Genomic DNA, 24,007 nt, shown 5'->3' with positions numbered 1-24,007 from the left:
CTTTCTATTAAAGAAACAAAGACAAAAGTGATTAAATCATAAAGTAATGCAAGATACATTCACCTTGAACCTAAAATTGATTTTTATTTTCTTTTCTTTAGGCAGCATTAACACAATACAAATTCGATAAGAACACATTTGGCAGCATTATTTTGAGAACTCAATGGAATTGAATAGGCTTATTTATTTTGATTATCATTGTCTTTACATACTTGCGTGATGACAAATGGAGTCATTGGATATGGTAAATATTTGTATTTGTGGAGGTGGTATTTTTATGATCACTTTATTTTTATTGCTTTCTTCTGTTTAGATTAAAGTGGAATTTGAATTTAGAAATGTCTGTTGTTTAAGTTTTTCATGTTCAATAAATTAATTACATTTTTAAAGCAAAAGCAATAAAGCAAAAATAATTCACCGACCCTCGGCAGGGGGGTTGACGATGTGATAAAATATTTTTTACATATCGCTTAGCCCTACTACATACTAAAATACCTTTGCTGTTACATCACTCATGGTAGGACACTGCAGGGATGTTGAAATCTCATTCCATTCTTTCTTTTTACCTTTCATGTAATCCCTTCTTAATATCACAGTGTTCACTGGGTATGGGATTGGAAGGGTTTCCCTCCTTTCCCTCTGGTACCACAGGCCCCCGGAGTTAAGCCCAATTCAAATAGTGTGTGCGTGTGTCATAAACACACTCTGGCTTTGAAGTGAATAGATCACCACAATGGACGGCTGCCTCTCAATTCTCCCAGTTGTAAACCTAGAAGTCTCTTTGTGCAACACTGTCTTTTGGATGAAGTTCAAAGCGTTCAGGTTGCTTCAGTAATGGAATAATGAAAGTGATGCAGATGCACAGTATACATGCGTCCACTTGCATATTTATGTTTTTGACTATTACAGCATGGTTAAACATTATTAATCGTTATTGGAGCATGTCTCATCTCTTCGTCATCAGCTTTATTCACATTAGGGCACCTACACAGTTGAGTCTGTTTTGTCAGAGAATGCAGTGAATACATTTATTTCAGTGGGACTATATGGATGTTATTATGTTAAGTAAATTTGAACTTTTGCTGCAATGGGAAATTTTGTGAGGTTAGTCTAATTGTGATTTGGGTTCGATTCCAAGCTGACCTGGAACTCTCTACACACTCAAACTACAGTTTATGCTTTCCCTATCATTAAATGCTCTGTCAAAGCTTTTTCTAGTGTGCAAGTGCCCTTAGAGAAAATACCAGTAACCATGAGAAACATTCTGCTTGTTTGCTAACCTTCTAAACTGGTTCTCTCAGATGCTCAAAAAATCTAGTTTCTTCGCAGATAAATATTATTTTAATTATTCTCAATCTGTGCTGATTAGAGAGAAAAGCCCCATCCCTCCATTAATATTTCTTTTCCAAGCCTCCTTGCTTGCATTATTAACGAGCCCTCCACCTATTAAGATGGATGACACTACTCTTGAGGGTATTTGTTCAGGTAAGATATCTGATTAGCATATCTGATGGATCTGCCTTTATGTGCTGATTAAAACTTTCCTCTTTCCCCAGGGCAGCTTTAAAGGAAGAGATGCTCAAATGAGGACCCCCACACATACGGCAAAGATGCACCACATTGACTTGCATTACGATGACAGTATTTCTGAAATGCCTGTCTGGCACCATACTGTCCTCTTATTACTTAAAGCTTCCTTCACCAAACTGGCTTTCATGCATTCCCTTGATTGTTAAGGCATATATGACAGGATTAGCTCTAACAGAATTTGAGGAATACCGCTGAAAGAATGGAAGTTTAACTCTAGAAGGCAGAGTTGGAGGTTATGCCTGCTTGAACTATTATCATTAAAAGCAAACGTTCATGGACTTCAAGAAAACAATGAAAATGTATAATCCCCCATACGAGACTTCGATACCTAGCGTCACTGTCTCAAGGACACGAAAACAGAACCTCAGTGGAGATTCATGCCCATGACACTTGGGTGCAGGGTCCAGTGTCATGGTCATTACTCACATGCTGTCCACATAATGAGTGAGATTGAGAGTAATTGGCTGTGCTGGTTAACCTAGATTTAGCACAGATGGGGCTTTGCTTGTACATGCGAAATACAGTGAAATGGAGCATGTAGGAGCATAGTCCTGACATTTTTTCATATACATCTATTTGCTTTGTTTATTTTGTCTTTAGTGTTCTGTACAAATTTTATTGTCTACACACACCTGTATGTGAGCAATTATCTATCTTCACATTTCCTGAGTGCATCTGCCTAGTCAATATCAGCAGTTCGGCAGTCAGGAAAGCCTTGGGAGCTGCCCTGTTATAATGGGTCATATATGGATGTACAGTCCACTTATTGCTGAGGCCATACAAATAAAGCCCTGTCCGGTCAGAGGGGCAGAGAGGAACCTAATGCTGGTTCTCAGACACCTGCACCCAGTCATGTGAGGCGCAGACTGCACTGGTGTTTGCTGTAGCCAGGTTGGCAGGATCATCTGTAACATGAAGCTATGGTGGGAAGTGCTTGGATGGGCTTGTTTTTGTACACCTGGATTAGCACTTGGGTGAGGGAAAGCTTTACCATTGCTTGTACGAGTTGGTGAGGTGTTTTAATTATTGATGCCGGTGTGAGATTTGTTGGTATTCAGATGGCTGATAGCCACATATCCGCATGTCGCTGATGTTTTCTTATAAGATCCAGGTGTGTGTCAGGTGGAATTGTCTGAGAGCTCAGTCTCATTAGTAAAAATATTATTGTTTTTGACATAGTTGGTACCTAATCTACTACTTCGCTTTCCTCTTTTTCCTGTATAGGCTACCTCTTATAATGTTCACTGTTTCTTTTGGCTTCTGCAGTGAGTATGCACTGTATATGAAGTGAGTGCTGTAGCCCATCTTCTAGAGAGACTCTTTGGATCTCTAAATATTTTCTGATTCTAGAATAGCTTTTACTCCTAGCAGGGGTCACTGATTGAAATTGGCCAATCGTTGTCTTAAGTCTGTGATCGGTGATTGGCCGATTGTGCGCTTTTTTTTTTTTTTTATGCTATACTATACTACACATACTATAATGAATTACGTTTTCTCAGCATTACTCATGTATCAATATTAAGTTGCCTAGTTTCTCGAGTCATTATGGTAGTAATTCTGACTCACTGCACTATGAGCACAGACAGGATAAAGAGACTGCAAACATATATGTGATGTAACGTGCCTTTTTAACAATCAGGCGCAGTGTTGAACGATAGAGAGTGTTTGAGGGGTCATGAGTACTTTCAGTTTCACTCCATTCAATTTGCTCACTTACGGTGACAGTCAAACATCCTCCAGGTGCTAAATATCTCATCAGTCACTCATCTCAGTGATATTTTGTGAGGATCCCAATTTAAAAAAATGTTTGTTTAATGTTGGTCACATTACTACTAATCATAGCAATAACATTTTAACCTTAATGGCATTGCGTCTTCACACATTTGCTTAATAATTAGTTATTTGTGTTCCAGCTAAACACCAAATACAGTAAACAAATCATAGATATTAATGATTTCTCATGGATATATTTTTCTTATTTTTGAACGTATCACTGCTGTGTGTAATGCCTGCGTGGTTTTTTACTGCTTACCAGTATTCCACAATTACCTTTTGATATTGACAACAGAACTCCTCATAACTTTTTCAAAACAAATAAATGTGAGCATCTCACAATTAATGTAATTTTGGTAAATTTATAAAAAAGGTTACATTCTTTAACATTAGTTAATGCATTAGGTATCATGAACAAACAATGAACAATATATTTTTACAGCCTTTATTAATTATAATGTTAGATAATAAAATTACAGTTGTTCATGTTAGTTCATAGTGCATTAACTAATGTTAATTAATACAACTTTTGTTTTTGAAAATATAAGAGTATTCACCAATCAGCCACTACATTAGGCTGGGCTGGTTTGAATTTTTTGTAACTGCTGATCTCCTGGGATTTTCACGCACAACAGTCTCTAGAATTTATTCCGAATTGAGCCAAAAACATCCTGTGAGCAGCAGTTCTGTGGACTGAAACACCTTGTTGATGAGAGAGGTCAGCGGAGAATGGCCAGACTGGTTCGAAATGACAAAGTCTATGGGAACTCAGGTAACCGCTCTGTACATTTGTGGTGAGAAGAATATAATCTCAGAACGCTATTCTGAGATGCAGGTTGGTGCTGTTTTGGTAGCACGAGGGGGGGGACCTGCACAATATTAGGCAGGTGGTTTTAATGTTGTGACTGATTGGTGCATGGTGTAACTCATTCATTAGTTCATTTTAACTACAGTAATGTTGTTAAATAATGTTAACAAATGGAACCTTTTTGTAAAGTGTTAAGTGTCATTTTACTATGCGGGCATAACCGTATAACTGCACACTTTAATTTGCAAAAGTATGGCAAAGTGTGTTATTTTTTAAATCTGTATCGGCTGATCTTGGTGTTAAATTGGTTAACACTTAGAAGAGAACGTCATGCTCTGTTCTCATCCCCATATCTTCCTACTTTTCATCTCTCATTCCTTTTTTCTCCCCCTTCTCAATTGTGATCCTAGAGGTTGGCTCAGTGCCCAGTTTTCTCTATTGATGTCTTTCTACCTCCCTCCTGCTGTCCCTCCATCTCTGTGAAGTCTACACACTCTGTTCTTTGTGGCTGTGGTAAAGAAGTAAGCATGCACATGGAATTCAAGTAATGCATTCCACTGGGTACCCCTACTCTACCACAGACATGCCTACCCTCCTTTTGCCACCCAGTGCTGTGCCATGTTTGGCACGTGGCCCTAGAGGGGTGTCCTTCCACCTCTCACCCACTGACTAATTCCTTGGCAAATGCCTCTTGCTGACTCAGTACCCCATTTCTATGTGCTGCACTGCTGGATTTTTGAGAAATGCCACTGCCTCTATTCCAGCCCATCATCCTGAACCCCACACAATATGGAAGAGGTTGATAAAGCTATCACCTCCTCTCCCAGCTTTCTTTTAATGTTCTTGTATTGTTTATTTTCTTTACTTTTAGGCTGCCCAAACTGTACATACCCACATCCGCAAAGCAGTTATTTTGAGAAAAGGCAGACATTTAATCTGGTGGTGGGATGTGTTTCCAGCCTTCCATTTCATAAAGCTTTCACTTGGCCTCTATCTGAGATCTGTCTGAACATATCCTCTGCTAGGGCAGGACCTCCTCAACTTACCTCACAGGATAAAAGAGCCTTTCACAATGGTTGTTCCACTTCAAAAATACTAGAACATCTCAGCACTGACTTCTACACTAACTTAAAAAGCGATCATTGAATCTTACACTAATATATTAAACTCATGGCCCTATCTGTTCCTCTCAGCACTTGTCTTTTGGTGCATGTTGATAGTACAGTGTGAGTAATGTAACAGGAAACCCTGAAGAGTGGCCCTGCCAGCATTTTTGAGTATAGTGTATAGTATTCTATCCTCCCTCATGGTGGTCAATAAAAGGGGCCAGCAAATTCTGAATAGGAGTGTATGTTTTGTGTTAATTGTTGCTATATTGCCTATGGCTCATCTAAAGGCCTACCAGGCCCTGCTGGTTCGTCTTATCTTAGGCAGAGAAACACTCCTAATTTTCCACCAAAGTGCTTCTGAAGCAGGCCAGAGAAAGGTGCCAGCTCTATCCTGTTTATCCTTTACAGTCACAATTGAGAGATTGTTTTTTCCCTCTCAACGGCACTTGTGGTTCTCCGCCCTACAGTTGAAGGATATGCATGGGTTCCAAAGACTCTCCCACTACCTGTTTAGGTGGGTTTTTCCAGCTTGGCCGTGGTGGAAGGAGTCAGGTGCTGAGTTGCCAAGTTTCGAAGGGACCAGCTGGCAAAACTAGGGCCCTTTGTTTTACTGTGCTCTGTATTCAGCCTTAGTCGCACAACGTCGCTATGAGTCATGCACTGGCAATGACCTTGGCAAAAGACTGAAAAGCTGCATTGTCTGAGCTGTAATTGTTGCCTGTATACCACAGCTTGATAGGTTTATTTTGTTTCAACAATGTTGAACTTCTCTAAATGTCATCAGAATATTCATGCTTTTTGACAAACTTTTTCAATTTGATCAGCAGGATACATGCAAAGTTTCACAAACTTCTTGAGAAAGAACAAGTACTTTACTGGCCAGCTTTCCTATGGAGAGAGACCTTCCTCTGGTTGCCCTCTCCAACAGGGACAGAGGGCAATTTATGAATATTCATGCCACTGTCCTGGGTTACTAAAAGCAGTGCTTTAATCTACATAATTTGTGTTTAAGTGCCTTTCAAATGGCCTTTTCCTTTTTGACGCTCTCAAGAAAAGGAGCCATACTTGGTAATCAAGCTGCCATTGTAGGACAGATCCTAACAGTCCAAAAGCTACTCATATGTTCTGGCTAGAGGCAGCCAAAGGCTGTTTTTAAATCACTTATGTTGGTGTTCAGACCCTTACAAGTGTTTTGCAGCCTCATAAAGCCTGAATGAGGTGCAATTGTGAATTTTCAAAACTTTGGACACAAATACAAGGTTGTTGAATTTAATGATGCACTTGTATGCATGTACATTACCAGGAGAAACAATGGCCTATATCTAAGTTAAATGCCTTAAGTTGGCATTTTTAAACATAATGGTTTTTATTTGTCTGCTGTTCATAACATTGCACTGGGCAAGAGCGTGTTCCATAAATCTTATACTGTGGCACTGTTGGTGCTCCGATGGTTTGTGTCCCTCCTGGCTTGGCATAGATAGATTGTCATTGGTGAGCTGCTCTTTTGAGGCTGCTCCACTTAAGGGCTGTTTTAATGAATGGATGTCTGGCAATAGGCCTTTCTTTTGTACACCGAGCCCAGCTAAAGTGCATTGTTTTTCATTGTTTATAGAGCATTTCCTTTTATTCGGCATGCGTGCACATGAGAATGTCGATGAAATCCTTTAAACAGCTCCGTCTGAAATAAGACTTTTTACTTATTTTGGCCATATATTTTAGATTTTCACAAATGCAAATGATGTGCAGGGAGGTGTCCAATTTAACAGTAAACTGATGATCAATTCCATTTTCAACGCATCTGTACAATTGCACACCTGAGTGACCTGATCTGACTGGTCAGTTTAATATGATTTATCAGTCACTTTTGAACAGATTCTTGCTGTAGTAAGATCATATATTAAGAACAAAGCATGGTGACCACCTGCATAATGCCTTTGAATGTTACACAACTCTGTCTTGGTAGGCTAGCCTTATTAAATAAGAGTGGTGTATAATTTATTCAGTGGTAAGGCAGGTGTCTGAACTTATTATTGGAGATGCTTCATCCCAGCTTTTTATCTAATGTTTGATAGTTTTCCCGGTTTGTTCACAACCTATCATCACAATGTGTGAGAGGCAAGCATTCGGTGCTTACAATAGGGTATTGTATTGCTCTGAGAGTACACTCTCACTGCAGCCCTCTTGGTCTAGGCCTCTGTGTTCTTGAGTGTGTGCTGGCACTAGTGTCACTCCTCTGCTATCTGTCTGTCCCTGTCCTCCTCTGCTCCTCTCTGTCTGGGCTGATGATCTCCCAGCAGTGGTGGTTTCGCAGGACCTTGCTTCCAAGCTGACGCTTTCTAACCACTGATGGCTCTGTGTGGGCAACAATGGCAGGCCAGGCCCCAGCCTGAGGCCTAGACAGACCAGTTGACAACAAAAGGGGTCTGTGAATCGGCGGCCCAGTGGGCATCCGGTGCAGGGGGAATAAAGCAGGTCAGGGCCTGATTAAGAGTGATGAGAGGAACACCATGCAGGGCTAATGGGTGCATGCCAACTCAAAAGTCACTCCTGAGAGAGACCGGGGGAGGGAGGCCGGCCACAGACAATGGGGAGTTTATGGAGGAGAACGGGGGGATAGTTTGTGGAGGAGCATTTGTAATTAGAGATGCCGCCAATGCTGCCTCAGCTGATTCCTTAGCTGCGCACACCTTCAGGGTCTCATCGCCATAATGCATGCAAAAGCTTAGATGGAAGGGCTTGTTGGGAATTATTCTTTTATCTTTGCTCTCCCCCTCATTTGTTTTTAGTCCATGTCCATATGCTTAGCTTGGTTTGAGCATTTTCTACAGGAAAATGCAAGGAAGCATTGATTTATTATGTTATTATAAGCAGGGCTCCAGGGTAAATGGTCCCATTTTGCGACTATATAAACAATGACCCCATAATATTCCCTTTTCAATAGAACTAATATAACGTTAACCATATCACTCATGTTTATCACATCTGTTTGCCATGTTAGTCAGCTATAGTTTGTAAGTGCATTCAGTAATGTAGCAGATTGAAAGTTAAGCATCAGAGCATCTTTTTGCAGCTCCGCAGACAACGGTGTGGTTGTGGATTGTGTCTGTTGAGTGTTGATTTCACACTACATTGTTACCTAGTTGTTGTTGACACAATGCTGGAAAGTAAATAAACAACATCCATCTTTTACTCTCCATGACAACAAGCTTATAGCTAACTAGCTACCCACGTAGCTACTTTCATACCTTGCCAGCTGAGTGGAAGCTAATGTGTGAACATGTATTCACCAAACTGTTTTGTTCAGTATTCACAGTTTTGTACCCCCTTCAACCAAACCACTCCAGTCATTGCATTAACAAAATGTAATATTTAAAAGTCTAGTTTTCCACCGTTGAAAGTTTCCCCTGAACTTGTATAGCAGAATACGGTGCAACGCCACTATTTGTCTCTTTAACTCGGCAGGTGTAAATGCTTCTTGTTTTACAACCTGCCCCTAATTGACTGGCAGTATTAAAATAGTCAGCATTTGACTGATACTAAACTCAGTACTGCTGATGTTTATTTAGCTATTTATCTTATTTGAATTTATTCTTCATTTAAATGGTCAGCAACTGACTGATACTGAACATACAGTACTGATGTTTGTTTTAGCTATTCATTGTATTTTTTCATGTCTAGAATTTGTTGAAAATGTATATTAATAATGTCAAATACTCTTTGATAAAATATTTGCTTAAGAAGCAGCACCTTCTGAGCACATTTGCATAGTCATATCGGTGCACAATCCTCAGAGAAAAGGTCTGTTCATTCCAGCTCAAAAATTAACCATATCGGCCACCATATCAGTAATCTGTGAATCCCCCTCTTTAAAATCTGTATCGGTCCCAAAAATCCCATATCAGTCAGGCTCTATCCAACACTCCCTCTCTCTTTCCTTGGACTTAGGATAGACCACCCCAAATGACCTGCCGGTTGAACTGTGATGCACCTCACTGATCTCTGCCTGCATCACCTTGGTCTAATGATGGACTACACTCTGAATAAATAGACTTTCAATTAATTGCCAACAAAAGCCTTCATTGGCCAACTAACAAAGGATAGTGCTTCTATGTGAACTTCTGCAGTTAAACCAGGATTAACTTCAAAGACTTCAAAACCTTTGTAACACTGGCCCTTAACACTTAGTTAACGAATTTTAAACCATGACTGGCACTGCACAAAAATAACTAATGTTGGCATTATATTCAGGCTGTTTAGCTAGAGGGGAACTGGCCCACAAAGTGAGCCTGATTTCTCCCAAAGTTATTTTTCTCCATTAACCAACATCTTTTGGAGTTTTGTGTTCCTTGCCACAGTTGGCTTCTGCTTGTTTAATGGGTTCAAAATACAATTATTATTTAGTTTTTATATACAATTTACATTCATTTTTAATCAAACTACACAATGATGACTAAGATTTTATAGATATTACAGTTTAATTTTCTGTTAATGCATGGTTTCTGTAAAAAGCGCTATACAAATAGAAATTACTTGACTTGACTTTAGCTCTCCATTTATGCACTGCCGTTTTCTGTAAAGCAATATAACTGGCAAGCGCATCACCTGGATCAATGGACGGAGCAGTGCAGAGCAGATGAGCTAGCTCACGAACCAATCTCAAGCTCTCAACCACGGCGCACAGCGTAAATCATTGATGGTACGTGTCCACTGGCATCTTTCCAATTGTAAACGTGCATATATAAGATTATATTTTTTGCTTGTGTACTGAGCAAAATTGCATAGTTAATAGACTATACACACTTTACATACTGTATTACAAACACGCCCCAAAGCGTCTGCTCTCTTACCGTATGTTCACACCAGAAGTGGCAAGAGCGTCAAAATTCGCTCTGGCTGCCCTGACTTCAACGCTCGTGGACGCTCTGAAGTAGTTGAAATAGGCGGCAACGTTTGTTCAGAATGCTTTATTTTGTGAACTATATTTAAAGGGGCCGCAATTTAAACATCCAGACATGTCGACCATTTACTTTTTGGCGACCTATCACAAGTGGCGTATATCCTCATGAACTCTTTAAAATGTGAAAATAAGAAATCGATCGATGGCAGAAAGTAATAAAAATTGTAGTTGTTTGTTATCAAAATAAAATACATTTGTAATAATAACTGTGGTCTTGGTTGTTTTATATCCCTGTAAGCAAACAGGGACAGATCATATATTACTGGGAAACCTGCCGCAGCAATAATTAGTTTCTCCTCCATTTTATCTTCAGAACTAATGTTTGGTGGGAACCAAAGTTTACACTGTTGTGTTCTCTAGACTTCGCTAGAGCGAAGTCACAGCTCATTACCATAATGTTGACTGCAATTGAACTTTCATCTGACGCCCAAGACACGCCTCGCCGCCGAGAGACGCTGGCTGTCATTGAAAATGAATGACTTCCGGTCGATTTGACACTCTCACCGCCTCTGGTGTGAACGCACGGTTAGGCGTTGTGAGCATCATTGAGCAGATACGGATTGTACCAGACATGCACAAAGAAGTTTTTAATTGTGTTTAGGGTACTGGTTTTCATTACAAAAAATGACATAGTTTGTTTTATAGAAATTGTGTTACATCTAACCATGGTAGTGAAGATCCATTCTTGGTTTTTCCTGAGGTTACCATGGTCTTGTTACAAAAAACAAGGTTACTATTATAATAATATAATATATACAATTTATGAAATGAGTCCCAGTTCAGTCACTCTGTCAGAATAATTGTGCCTGTCTAAATTAGGTGGTAACTGGGGCCTGGGTAGTTCAGCGAGTAAGGATGCTGACTACCACTCTTGGAGTCACGAGATTTAATCCAGGGCATACTGAGTGACATGAGCTAGGTCTTCTAAGCAACCAAATTGGCTCTGTTGCTAGGGAGGGTAGAGTCACATGGGGTAACCGCCTCATACTACCACGTAGGAAACCATTAAAGATAGAACGCTGTGGATGAGCAGAACCTCACAGCAGAAAGGAGGCCCACAGAAGTTATATGCAAAAGCCTTTTCTTAAGCTAATCGGTTTAGCCATATTGATTGGGGATTTCTTTTTCAGATGGATGACTCATGAAATTAAAGCTTCTTAAAACATTATCTATCAGTGCAGGCTATGCTTCTAGTGTGAGTTCTGCTCAAAAGAGCCATTGTGTCCAGCAGACTGCTGCTTGTCAATTGCAGGCAAGCAGATGGTTTGTACATGTCTGCATATTAAACAGAATTAAGTCTGCATTTAGGGAAATGAGCGGTTAAAAGGCCAAAGCGCTACAAAAATACGAGTCCATGCTGGATGGCTGTTTGGAGGTCACATGCTGATACGCAATGGCTTATGGTGGTTGACTGTTCACAAACAATCCATCAGTGATCAGGGAATTCATCATGTCCTTTTATATTGTCAGATTGTTTAAACATGCAAACTGCCCTAGTCAAGCTATGGCATAATTCTCAACCAAATTCACATTGACTCTAGATGTGAACTGATAATAAATATATATATATTTATATTTATTTAGTTATTTCAATTTCAAAGCAAGCAAATGAAAACATAGGCTAACTAATTTAGGTTTTTTTTGTCACATTTTTGTCAGTATGTCAATGGCAAGGTATATTTGCATGCTTTTATAGTTTTTTGCATGAAGAGTAGCCTAAAAAGTCCAATAAGTAGTTCTAGTAAGCTCTATGCACCTCACACTTCACAAATCATGTAGATCCATGCTTTCCTCATTTAGCTGGAGAAAGGAAACATATGCATATTCAGCTAGCTGTTTTAGAAGAAAACCGTGAACAGAAATAACAATGAAAGGATATCCCCCGCCCCTCTTTCTTCAAGTGCATCTGCTTTTATCTCAAGCGGGACATCTGGTTGTGTTTACAGCCTGTCCAAAAGTGCGATTCATCTCCTCCTTTTCACCTGTACGCCTTCAGATTAATCCGGCTTTTTTCAGCCTTCCCAGGGTGAATTATCGGTGAATAAAGGCTCTTCAGCCAGGCCTAGTTTGCATCAGATGCTAAATGGTTGGTTTTGAACTCCCCGACACTGTAAGATTAGCCCAGCTTTAATTTCCCCCTTCACTGTATTCAAAATGCGCACAGCTCAGGCTAATGGGGACTGCATACTCTTTGGCCTTATCTGAAATGTCCATGTAAGTCAGACCTGCTGGTCATGGTGGCCCACTGAAAGGGAAGCTGATTGAGCCCTGTGCACCTCTTTTTGTGGTTCACAATTCGTTGTATCAGAAATCAATTACATGTGATTTTGACGAATGACTCCAGGGCATGGTCCAGTATTGGTGTTTGAGGACCATCACAAATGAATCAATCAAGCCTTTATCAGAGTAGATAGAATCCCCCTGTGCATGGCTGAATGTGTGTGCCTGTGCATATGCATGTCTGTTGTGTAGAAATATGGGTGGGGGAGCAGAGATGCTGATGCGGTGTTAACCATATTGCTGCTGGGACAGATGGAAGATGGAAAGGAAGGGAGGGGTGGGAAGAGGAGGGGGAAGCTCCCGTGTGTGCAGCGTTGGCCCAGTGCCTGCCAAAAAGGACCCCGTTTGGCCTCCACAGCTGATTAGAGGTTAATGGTTTAAGAGTGTGTAGGGTCTCTGCTGTTATTGGCTGAATGGGCCTTGAGTGGGCGTGTCTGAGGGGTTGGCAGATGGTGCATATAGGGTGATACTACAAGTAAATAAATGAAAGCGGGGGACTCCTCTCTTCGTTCTTCTCCTATCATGTTCCCTGATCAGTGGCCATTGCTGCATGGAGTAGTGTGAGCTCCCACTACGCCTCCCTCCCTAACAGATGGCCACTGGAGCTCTGTGGCTAAAATGTCTCTGAAAGCCCAGGCTGTATGAGCGTGCATTAGTTGGCATCGCCAACAGATTAATTATGACTGTTACACATACACAGGGAATCGCAACCTGGCTGGTTGACTCTGTTGTGCCATGATGCTAACCTAGCCATGAAGCTTGGTGCCGAGATGAGAGTTGGGCCAAAAGGCGTTGGGTTCATGTCCTGAGAGAAAACCATCTTGTGTTATATGGACTGTGACATGTAAGCCCCCATCACTTCCCCAGAGACGCATTACTCCGAGCAAAGCTCTACTCTGCCACCTACAAATTTAGTGAAGCCCAGACTATATGTTTTGGTGTACTGAAGTTTACAAGAACATCCATTTGAAGTTACCTCTGATTTATATATTAAGGCTAGTGTGATTTTCATTATTCAATGTACTGTTCCGTCTCATGCACGGTCGTGCTCTTCGCCTTTCAAATTATACTCTTTTTACCGTGAGCACATACGTATGCTCTTGACTCATATCCACTTATGAATGCTTTGTGATACTGGCAAGCAAGTCAATGGCAAGCAAATGCGCCGATGATGCACAAAGACGCAGACTCTGTGTGTCTAGAAAACAAGGCTGCACACAGACCTTCTGCGCATACTGTGCTGATGATGAAATTTACATCCTGCACAATATTCAAGCGATTTACTGGCACACTGAAAACCGAAGTTTACCTTGACTTAGTGTAGTGTTTTGTTGTAAATGTCACGTGTGTAAGAAAAGGAAGCATCTATTGTTAACACCTTGTTGCCGTTGGAGTTTGGTTTGGTGTTCTACGTCTAGATGGCTTTGCATGTGTTTGTGCCACAGAGACTCACTTAGTTTGCTTTTAAGGTCTCTGTGCTGCTAGTTTCAAGAACACATTAATCATACTTCAATCAATGTACTGCCATCTTTATTCTCTTCAACCTTTTGTACATCCAACAATCCAGTTTAGCAGGCCTCTCAAGAACGACTAAATCACCTGTTGTGTGTTTGTATGCATTCATGCCTGGTGCGGACACAACATCCTGCTTTGTATCTTCCAAGACACGATTATAAGATTTGAGTATTCTCTATATGTATGTGTTTGTACAATGGTCTGTATGAACTATAGCATTGTCATTATTGCTTATGGATGATGTTGCAGGCCTCATTGTGACTGACACCAGCACTACATCTGCTTATGACATTCACGCTTGCTCCAGCACAGTTCATCTCTCTTTCTCTCCATCCATTCTGCTGGGATGCTCTCAGCCAAGTTTCAAATAATCGAAATGTCCCTAGAGGATCTATGTTTATACCATGATGGAGGTTTGCCTGAAAAGAGCAGTCCTGGAGAGGATGGTGGAGTAGCATTCATTGCTGCATCTGAGCAACAAAAGGCCTGAGTGAGAGGGTGGGGGAGAGCCAATGATGACAGAGAGAGAAAATAAAGACAAGGAGGGCTCTTTATGTCCATCAGTAGCAGATGTATGCTCTTTCCAATGCAACCCCTGTCATATGAGCCTATGGGCTCATCTGCTCCTCTGTAACCCCACTAACAGACTGATTCTGAGGCACTGATGCGGCCGATCCTACCAAACGTATCCACTCACTGTGTGAGAATAAGTGCATTTTTTTATCAGTGGTGCTTACTAAGGCAAGCATCACTATTATTGTTGTTAATACTTGAGGTTTGGGGTTTGAACAAGTTTAAACTCTGTGTGTAACTCATACTTTTCCATTTGTGCTATGCTCATAAATATTCCATAAAATTATGCATCTTGTTTAGGAGAGGTGTGATTATTTAGTTAAGTGATCTGACTTAAGATTTTCCCTTTGCAGTCGACAGTGATAAGAAAATCCAAAGACTTGCATTAAAGGAGGCAAAATGTGTCAGCACATCCACTGTGCCACGACTTTTAAACGAAGTCTTTATAGTAGATTTTGAAGCTGAAATTTGCCCCTCCCATCCTTAACTCTTCTTACTTTCTGTACATTTTGCCAATGCATTTCTTCTCTTAGTCTATTACTCTCTCTTTTTGTGTATTTTTCTTTGTCTGAAAATAAAAGCTGTAAGTCATTCCTCTGCAAGAAGTGATTCTGTATTTGATAATGGATGACATATAGGGAGAGTGTACTCAGACAGCACAAGATAGTAGAGTAACTCCACTTAAAAGAAGCTGGCAGATTTAAAGCAAAGAAATCTACTTATTTCAACCACCATTACTGGAAAAGTTATCATTGCAGGGAGGCTCGCTCCATGATGGTCGGCTGCATTTGATACTGGGTGGCATGTGTGTCCTTTATGTGACTAATGTGGCCCAGTCACTGGAAAGATCAAACCAAACTGATGGTGTTAGCCACAGGATGCTTTGTTCTGTTCAAATCCAGGGCTGTTTAGTCTCCACTGTTTTTTGTTTTTCAGTGCAAGATAATGCATGATCTGATAATTCAAAGTTTCGCATAAAGGCACCCTCATTGCCTTAGGCAGTTTTAAAATGTAAAACATTCCATTCTTTGCATATGTCGCAGTAGGTAAATGTGCGTTGGTCTTAAAAACAAGTTCGATGTCAGAAAAACTGCTGTAAAACACCTCCATGGATTCCTGTTTGCAAACAAGATCTTTCCCATGATGTTCACACAGTTGATGCTCTCAGAGCTGTGCTCTCTCTGTAAAGAGATGTTACAGTGTGTAGTTCTTTTCAGAGCATCACTTTGAAATTGCACCGCTTGATCGCTCTCGCCATAGTGCTTAAAAGAAAAACGAACCCTATAAATGCAGTCCTTTCTTACGCACTCCCATGAATCTTTGTCTTTCTAACCAAATTCACTTTGAAATCTGCATTGTGCCAAAAGTAATTTGCAACACATAGGGGCACTCCCTCTCTGTTTTCTGTCTTTTATCAAAATGAAAACAGACATCACCATAAACTCCTCTTAATCAGATGGCTCTGTTGTGTTGGCTGTGCCTGAAAGGGTTTGGCAGTAAATTGGACGTCGGATTTCTTTTCTGGAAAATCTCGGGCTGAGGAGGGGGCCGACTTCTCAGAAGAACTCGTCTGGAAAAGCCTTTTGTGGGAATTGGCAAGAGAACAGCCGGCTTTGCTTATGCTTATTAGGCACCCCTGTCACACCAGTCAAACCCTAGAATTAATTGTGATGTGTGCAGTTGTCTGTATGTCTGCACATGTACAGATGAAGACAAAATTATTAGCCCCCCTATGAAATTTCAATTATTTTTCAAGTATTTCCCAAGTGATGTTTAACAGAGGAAGGAGATTTTAACACTGTATTTGTTATTATATTTTTCCTCTGGGGAAAGCCTTATTTATTTCAATTTGCCTGGAATAAAAAAATTATTTACATTTTTTTTTTAAACTGCTAAGGTCAATTTTATTAGCCCCCTTAAGAAATGATCTGTTTGATTGGCTACGGAACCAAGCACTGTTATCCAATGACTTGCCTAATTAACCTAACTCGCCTAATTAATCCCCCAAGCCTTTAAGTTGCACTTCAAACTGAGGATTAGTATCTTTCAAAACAACTAGTGAAGTAATATAAAACTGTCATCATGGCAAAGACAAAATAAATTTGTTTAGACTTGAGAAAAATAATTGTTTATTCTTACAAAGAAGGGGGAGGATATATACATTTATCAAAGCGTTTTCAGGTGTCAAGAACTGCTGTGAGAAGTATTATCAAGAAGTTTGAAGAGACCCACACAGTGGAGAACAAGACTGGCAGAGGCAGGAAGCGAAAGATTTCAAAAACCTTGGAAAGAAAACTGGTGAGAGAGGTTTCTAAAGACCCATGAACATCTGCCAAAACACTAGTGAATGATTTATCCATGTCTGGGATTGATGTCTCAACAAAGACAGTCAGTAGAGCCCTGCACAGGTATGGACTGAGAGGTTGCAGACCAAGAAAAACTCCACTTCTGAAGAAGAGATACCTCCAAGCTAGACTGAAGTTAGCCACGGACAACCTAGAGAAAAATGATGCATACTGGAAATGTGTCCGTTGGTCGGATGAGACAAAACTAGAGCTCTTTGGTCATAGAGATGTTGCCTATGTTTGGAGAAAGAAAGGAGAGGCACTCAATCCAAAGAACACCGTGAAACATAGTAGTGGGAGTATAATGTTGTGGGGATGTTTCAGTGTGTCTGGAACTGGGAATTTCATCAGGGTCGAAGGAATCATGATAAAGGAAGACTACGAGAAGATTTTGAAAGTCAACCTCAGGCAATCTGCAACAAAACTTGGTTTGGGTTAACATTTCGTCTTCCAGGATGATAAAGACTCAAAGCATACCTCACTTCTGGTGAAGAACTACCTCCAAATGAGCAAAGTGAATGTCCTTGACTTGCCTGCACAAAGCCCATTGAATCACATAGAAAATCTGTGGGCCACACTGAAGACTAGAGCTTGAGAGATTTGCTGAGGAGGAATGGGCTGCGACGACTCAGGAGAAATGCCTAAAACTTGTTGAGAACTACAACAAACGATTAAAGGCTGTTATCATGCAAAAGGGATACATTATTGACTATTATTATCAGAGGGCTAATACATTTTTCCTATAGATTTTTGTATTTTTGGTTATAATTTTGTTTCTATTTGTAGTATAAACACTCGAAGTTGCCTAAATAAACTATAATGTTTAGAAATGCTATGTTGAAAAAATTTTTTGCGCCATTATACGGCACTTGGGAATTATTTGAAAAATAACTAAATATTTAAAAGGGGGCTAATAATTTTGTCTTCAACTGTATATGTGGGCACATTTAGAGACACCTTTAGCTCTGGTACATGTTGTTTTGGTCACAGATGCTCTGATGCAGAGCTATAGTCATGAGCTGGACACTTATTTGGGCAAATGGGGTGGCAACCAGAATAAGATTTGAACTGCCTGTTCCTTGATTAATTTCTGCTGTTGTCTTTGCAAGGATATTTGGGTTCCTGTCTCTGTCACTTGTAAGCTTACAAGGTGATTTAAGATTTAGATGTTCTCTTCCTCTGAGCAAGCTGATGTAATATAGTTCCTGTGTGTTGTGATGTAAGTCTCTATTGCAATGCTTTGGAGTGATACAGTAATCCTAGTCTCCCAACCCCCTTTCTTGGTCTTCTGTTATCAGTAGTTTAGCAGTCAAAGTGAAGAGCTAGACCTCCTATTGGTCACAAAGACATGTATAGTCTTGCTTCCTTTTTTGCAGTTTATCTTTTCTGGGAGAAAAGTCTTCAAAGAAGCTTTGTTGCATTAACCTTTGGTCACCATGTTCTCTGAAATGTGATGCACTAGGCTCTTCCATTTAAATGTACTACAACTCTTAGTTTGAAGCCTGAATAACAGGTTTTCTTTATGTTGGATATCTTCTTTGAATCATTATTTGGAGGGTGGTTTGGAAATGCAGGATGGTTAGAGTAGCATCTTTGGGAAATAAATTTTTCATGGGGTAGTATTTGTTTTATTTTTTATTTTTTAAAGGAAAATGTATCTGCCAGTTGTTGCCAACACCTTGTATGGTTTTGTTGCAGATTCTACTGGGTCTTGGATTTTGAATGTGCTCTGCAATTTGGTATCATCTCACTACGGATATATATGTTAAACCTATTACCTATCTTGTGATTTAGTAACCACAAACTAGTAGTCTCTTGTACAGTCAATCACATTGGGATTTGTTAGCAACCTAGTATGACTAGGCATTTCTGGTTAACAACCATGAGGCACAACCTCCAGATCCAGTTACACTCATGGAGTTCATGGAATGAGAATTGTATTTAAGACCACTGAAAGACATGTCAATGCTACTTGAATTACATCAAATATCTTTATTTAAACTTTTATTTTCTATTTTTTCTTCTTCTACTCAGGTTTTCACCTTAGTGGAACAGTCACAGAGCCAGCCATGCAATCCGAGCCAGAGACGACACACAAGGTGGCCATTAGCTTTGACCGCTGTAAGATAACTTCAGTGACATGTGGCTGTGGCAACCGCGACATCTTCTATTGTGCACATGTGGTGGCCCTGTCTTTATACCGCATCCGCAAACCCGAGCAAGTGAAACTGCGGCTGCCCATCTCAGAGACACTTTTTCAGATGAACCGAGACCAGCTGCAAAAGCTGGTGCAGTACCTTATCACGGCCCACCACACGGAAGTACTACCCACTGCCCAGAAACTTGCTGATGAAATCCTGTCTTCCAACTCTGAGATCAACCAAGTACATGGTGAGAGCAACACAAATGAGATCTAGATGTTTGTGCCTAACACAATGTGTGCAGTGTTCTGCTGCTCATACAGATCAGTTTACATCATAATGGCCACATTACCAAAGTTTCCTTTCCACTGTCACATTTATGTATGATTTTCCAAAGCTAAAAAAAAGAAAATTCTACACCTCACTTCATGATAATTTATCCTAATAACCACTAAAACAAGAAAGTCCATCCTCCTGCCCTCTGATCTTGTTTTGAATAGGAATTAAGGGGACAGCCTAGAAACCCCTTATCAGTGTTTAATCAGTGGCTTCACTTCGATTCTGGAGTGTCCAGAATATTTCAACCTGCCAAGATTTGGGACTTGTGTAGATCAAAAACGGACACCTACGCTAGAGTCCTGCCTATATACAAGGACACACTGTACCCTCTGTTTATAGCAGTTTGCACCTCACTAGACCCACTGCAGCCATTGTAAATCCATTTGGTACACTTATAATTTACTATCATGCTTGCATCCCTTTATAACAGGAAGACCGGTTTTCAGTCTGCCTCAGTCTGATCTGAAGTATCTGCCAGGCTTTCTCATTTCAATGCCGTTCATTTGACTTTTATCAATTGTATTTTACATGCAGCGCAGCATGTCCTTGCTTTTGTAAGCACCACAGCTGGTTCCATAGATTTCTTGTGTACTGTTTTGCTCATAGTATATAATGTCAATGTGTATGTCACATGCTGATGATAATCTACAGTATGCAAGTTATTATTGCTCCCCTAAGTCCATCCAAGCCTTTTAAAAGCTAATCTCTACCTGAAGATGGATCATCTTTATCATACAACACATGCCAAGGACAGTGAAACGTGCAAGCAATGCAGAATCCATATATAGCATTTATATACATATGTTAAATACCCAATGGGGTACCCATAGGGAGCCAATAAGCATGCAGTCTGTATATGAAGCAGGTTCATGGTGTCTTTAAGTGAAATTCAATAGGGCTAAATGTGCTGATATGTTTTGTTTTGGAATGGGGGGGGGGGTCAATGCACCTAAAGTACATTGACCTATTGGAAATTCAGTAAGACCTTCCTCAGATAAGTTATTGCCTCTAATGTATTCTTCATTTCTTCCTTTTTCTTTTGCAAATCACTGTGTGCTGCTCATTAAATAAGCGGAATTGTCTTTAGCTCTGTGATGGGAATCAAGCCCCAATAGCTGTAATTTGACTTACTTCCACTCAATGGTATTATCAGTTTGTAATGGTAAAAAAGGTGTATTCTGCTAAAAGGAAGTGATATTATTAAGATTGTGGTTTAGAGTAAATGGGCTGAGATGTGTACCAGCATCTTTTCCTGTCCCTGTTATTATTTTATTTTTTGTAATGTAAAAGCTTGTCTCAACCTCAGTCATCCTCTTTTGTTTCTTCTGATAAATGTCATGTTATTGCTGAAAGTATCCAAAGTAACCATTTGCATTTCTCTCACAGGGGCCCCGGATCCCACAGCAGGGGCCAGTATTGATGATGAGAACTGCTGGCACCTGGATGAGGAGCAAGTGAGGGAGCAGGTTAAGCAGTTCCTCTCTCAGGGAGGATACTATGGCTCAGGCAAGCAGCTCAACTCCATGTTTGCCAAGGTGAGTCTCTCTCTCTCTCTCTCTCTCAATTTCAATTTCAATTTAAAAGTACTTTTTTGGCATGATTGTGTTTACATACAATATTGCCAAAGCATTAATACACAGAACAGATAATGACAAGACAAATAATAGTAATAATATGGTAACAAATAGCAATAAAGATAGAATTAAAATAAGGTGCCAGGTAATGAATCAAATAAAAACTATTATAACAATATACACTATACAATCTAAAATAAAATAAGCATTTAACAGGACATTATGAACATAAGAGAATAAAAGTACTGTGAATGAAGTACATTAAGGCAGTAATTGGTTTGAGGAGGTGCAGCTCAAAAATGAATTTAGCTGCAACTGATGCATGATGGTACTCCCCCAGTAACACCAGCATCTGATTGGTTTCTGCCAAACTGGAAAACTGTGGCATGAGGTTTGAGAGTTTGTGGAGGTATTTCTCGCTCACCTTTGTAAATTTCTCACAGTGAAGGAGAATGTGTGTCTCTGTCTCGACCTCAACCGTGTCACAGTGAGCACAGACTTGTTCTTCCTTTGGAAGCCATGTTTGTCTGTGTCTGCCTTTTTCTATGGCCAGACTGTGATCACTTTGAGTCTGTATTTAGTATGGATCCGTCTCTGTTTTGAATCTCTTACAGTGTGCAGATATTCTGCCAGATTATATGTTCTGTTTAGGGCCTGATAACATTCCAATTTGCTTTGGTTTTTACTTTCATTTTCCCAATGGTCCAAATATGAATTTTTGCTTTCTTTTATGATTTGGTTTATTCTGATTTGGTTTTGTTCAGCAGTGCTGGTCTGAAACGGGTGTTTGTTAGTGGGTTTGTGAGTTTCAGAGCCAGCTGACAAAGGAGACTGGTTTTAGGCTTCAGCTCTTGGGTTTTAAGGGTTTCATGTTGCAGTGTGTTAGGGGAACTTGAATTTAGGTGTGTCCAAAATTTGAGGGATCGTTTTTCAATATGTATTATAAGGGGGTATCTGCCTAGTTTGGCCCAGCATGCATTAGTAGGTGTTCTTCTCTGAACTCTTAGAATGTTTCTACAGAATTCTGCATGCAGGGATTCTATGGGGTGTTTGTCCCATCTCGAGTAATCTGCCAGACCGAGTGGACCCCAAACCTCACATCCGTTCACACTCTCTCTCTCTCTCTCTCTCTCTCTCTCTCTCTCTCTCTCTCTCTCTCTCTCTCTCTGTGTGTGTGTGGGAGAGAGATGCTGTGTACGAAAGGTGCAGTTTTGTTGAATTATGGGCCCATGAAATCCTAGGAGGCCCATTTAAATCATTGCATTTTAATTAAATGTCAAGCTGCCTCTTATTTTCAGAAGCCAGTGCAGTTAATTTACCTTTCTCATATCTATAGATATGAAGGACTACTCTAAAGTCTTTGATATTAATGTTGAATTTAGCACTTGGATACATAAGCATTCTAATCTAGTCATCCTTTTAATGAAACACTTCAGCTATTCTTAATGTATCACATGCTTTTATGTACTGTTTATGTTTTTGTTTTCATTAAAATAAAAATATGTAATGATATCTTTCCATACATGGACAGATATTTTGTGTTTACTTCATATTCTACATAATACAATTCTGAATTGTTTTAAAGCTGTGCTTTTATCCTCTACTTGGTACATGAGGATGAGCAAAATATAAGTCTGTGCACTTCAGTTTTTGCTATATTTATTTTTCTTTGCATGTTTGTGCAGGTGAGGGAGATGCTGCGGATGCGGGACTCTAATGGGGCACGGATGCTCACTCTCATCACAGAGCAGTTTATGGCTGACCCACGGCTGTCTCTATGGCGACAACAGGGCACAGGCATGACCGACAAATGTAGACAACTCTGGGATGAGCTAGGTGAGTTTTGAGACCCACTGTAGCTTAGTTGCCATGTGACTTTGGTTGTCACAATCAACCAGTTCCACTTCTCCCATCTTGTTTGAATACTGATGTACTGTACATCCTAATCACTTTATTCTACAGTTCTACAGAATTAAACTCTAATAATCAGTACTTAATCTTGTGCCCCTTTGTTCAATATCGGGCACCTTGAACACATATGCGTGTCTATAGCGGATCAGACAGGGCTAGTGAATCAGAGCATTAAAGATGCCTCCTATTGATTGGACCATTTAAAGAGGTTGATGAGGGCTCATTTGAGAGCAGGAGTTTGCTTCTCTGGCTTCCTCCCCTCATTTCTCTTCTTATGAAAGGATTGTAGCTGTAAACAAGGCGCACCTTCTGGGAAACATGCACTCTGATTTCTTAAGATGAGGCGTCTTGGCCCATCACTATGGATGGAGCAACTAATAAATGTGCAGACGTCTCAGTGTTTCATTTGACAGCCGTGCTGATTGGTTGGGGCTTAGCAATTCGGCCAATCAGTGCTGTGTGTACATGACAGTGGGGAAAAAGACTCAGATTAGCCATCTTTTACCTAGATACAAATAGGCATTACACACACCCCTCCAGATACACAAACCCACCAGACAACCCTTCAATAGCCAAATTTAATTCTCTCACACTTACCAGTGTTTTGATGTTGATGCACTAGGGCCTCTAAATAAAAGTGATATATCCCATTCACTTTTAGGAGCCAATAAAAAGTTTTCAGGAAAAAAACAGGTTCAAAAGTAAGGCTGCAGCTAACGATAATTGTTTTCAATTGATTATTTTTTGTAATTTTTTGATTAGTTGATTAACTTTAATGCTTTTTGTCTGTAAATCTATAGATATTTTGTGATTAGTCAATTAATCCTTTGGATAATTTACCAATAAATAACCGTAACTTCAAAAAAAAGTGCCAAAAATTAAAAGGCATCTTTCAGTAATACAAATGTCCATGAGTACATAAAGCCCAACATAAATAGTGCAACAAAAAAAAAAATATTTTAGGGCATCATTCACTTTAAAGGCTGTCCAGCACACAGCTTTGCCTCTTCCTGAGACACACAAAGACACACAAAATATCAGTGACATATATTAACATGAAATTTTCCCTAATGATACTATTCATCACAAAAG

The 24,007-nt window shown here is 40.0% G+C and overlaps 1 protein-coding gene across 2 annotated transcripts in view; it reads left to right on the top strand.

The window, feature by feature from the left end:
• Window positions 1-24,007, top strand: part of LOC127644776 (zinc finger SWIM domain-containing protein 5-like) — a 58,902-nt gene that overhangs the window by 17,101 nt on the left and 17,794 nt on the right. For both annotated transcript variants that reach the window (XM_052128153.1, XM_052128152.1), the window contains exons 2-4: window positions 18,985-19,341; window positions 20,817-20,965; window positions 22,690-22,840. In XM_052128153.1, the coding sequence (XP_051984113.1) occupies window positions 18,985-19,341; window positions 20,817-20,965; window positions 22,690-22,840 (657 nt within the window). The remainder of the gene's footprint in view (window positions 1-18,984; window positions 19,342-20,816; window positions 20,966-22,689; window positions 22,841-24,007) is intronic.

The sequence above is a fragment of the Xyrauchen texanus genome, chromosome 6 (genome assembly GCF_025860055.1).
Source record: "Xyrauchen texanus isolate HMW12.3.18 chromosome 6, RBS_HiC_50CHRs, whole genome shotgun sequence".
Taxonomy (NCBI): Eukaryota; Metazoa; Chordata; class Actinopteri; order Cypriniformes; family Catostomidae; genus Xyrauchen; species Xyrauchen texanus.
This window is presented reverse-complemented; position numbering and strand designations above follow the sequence as displayed.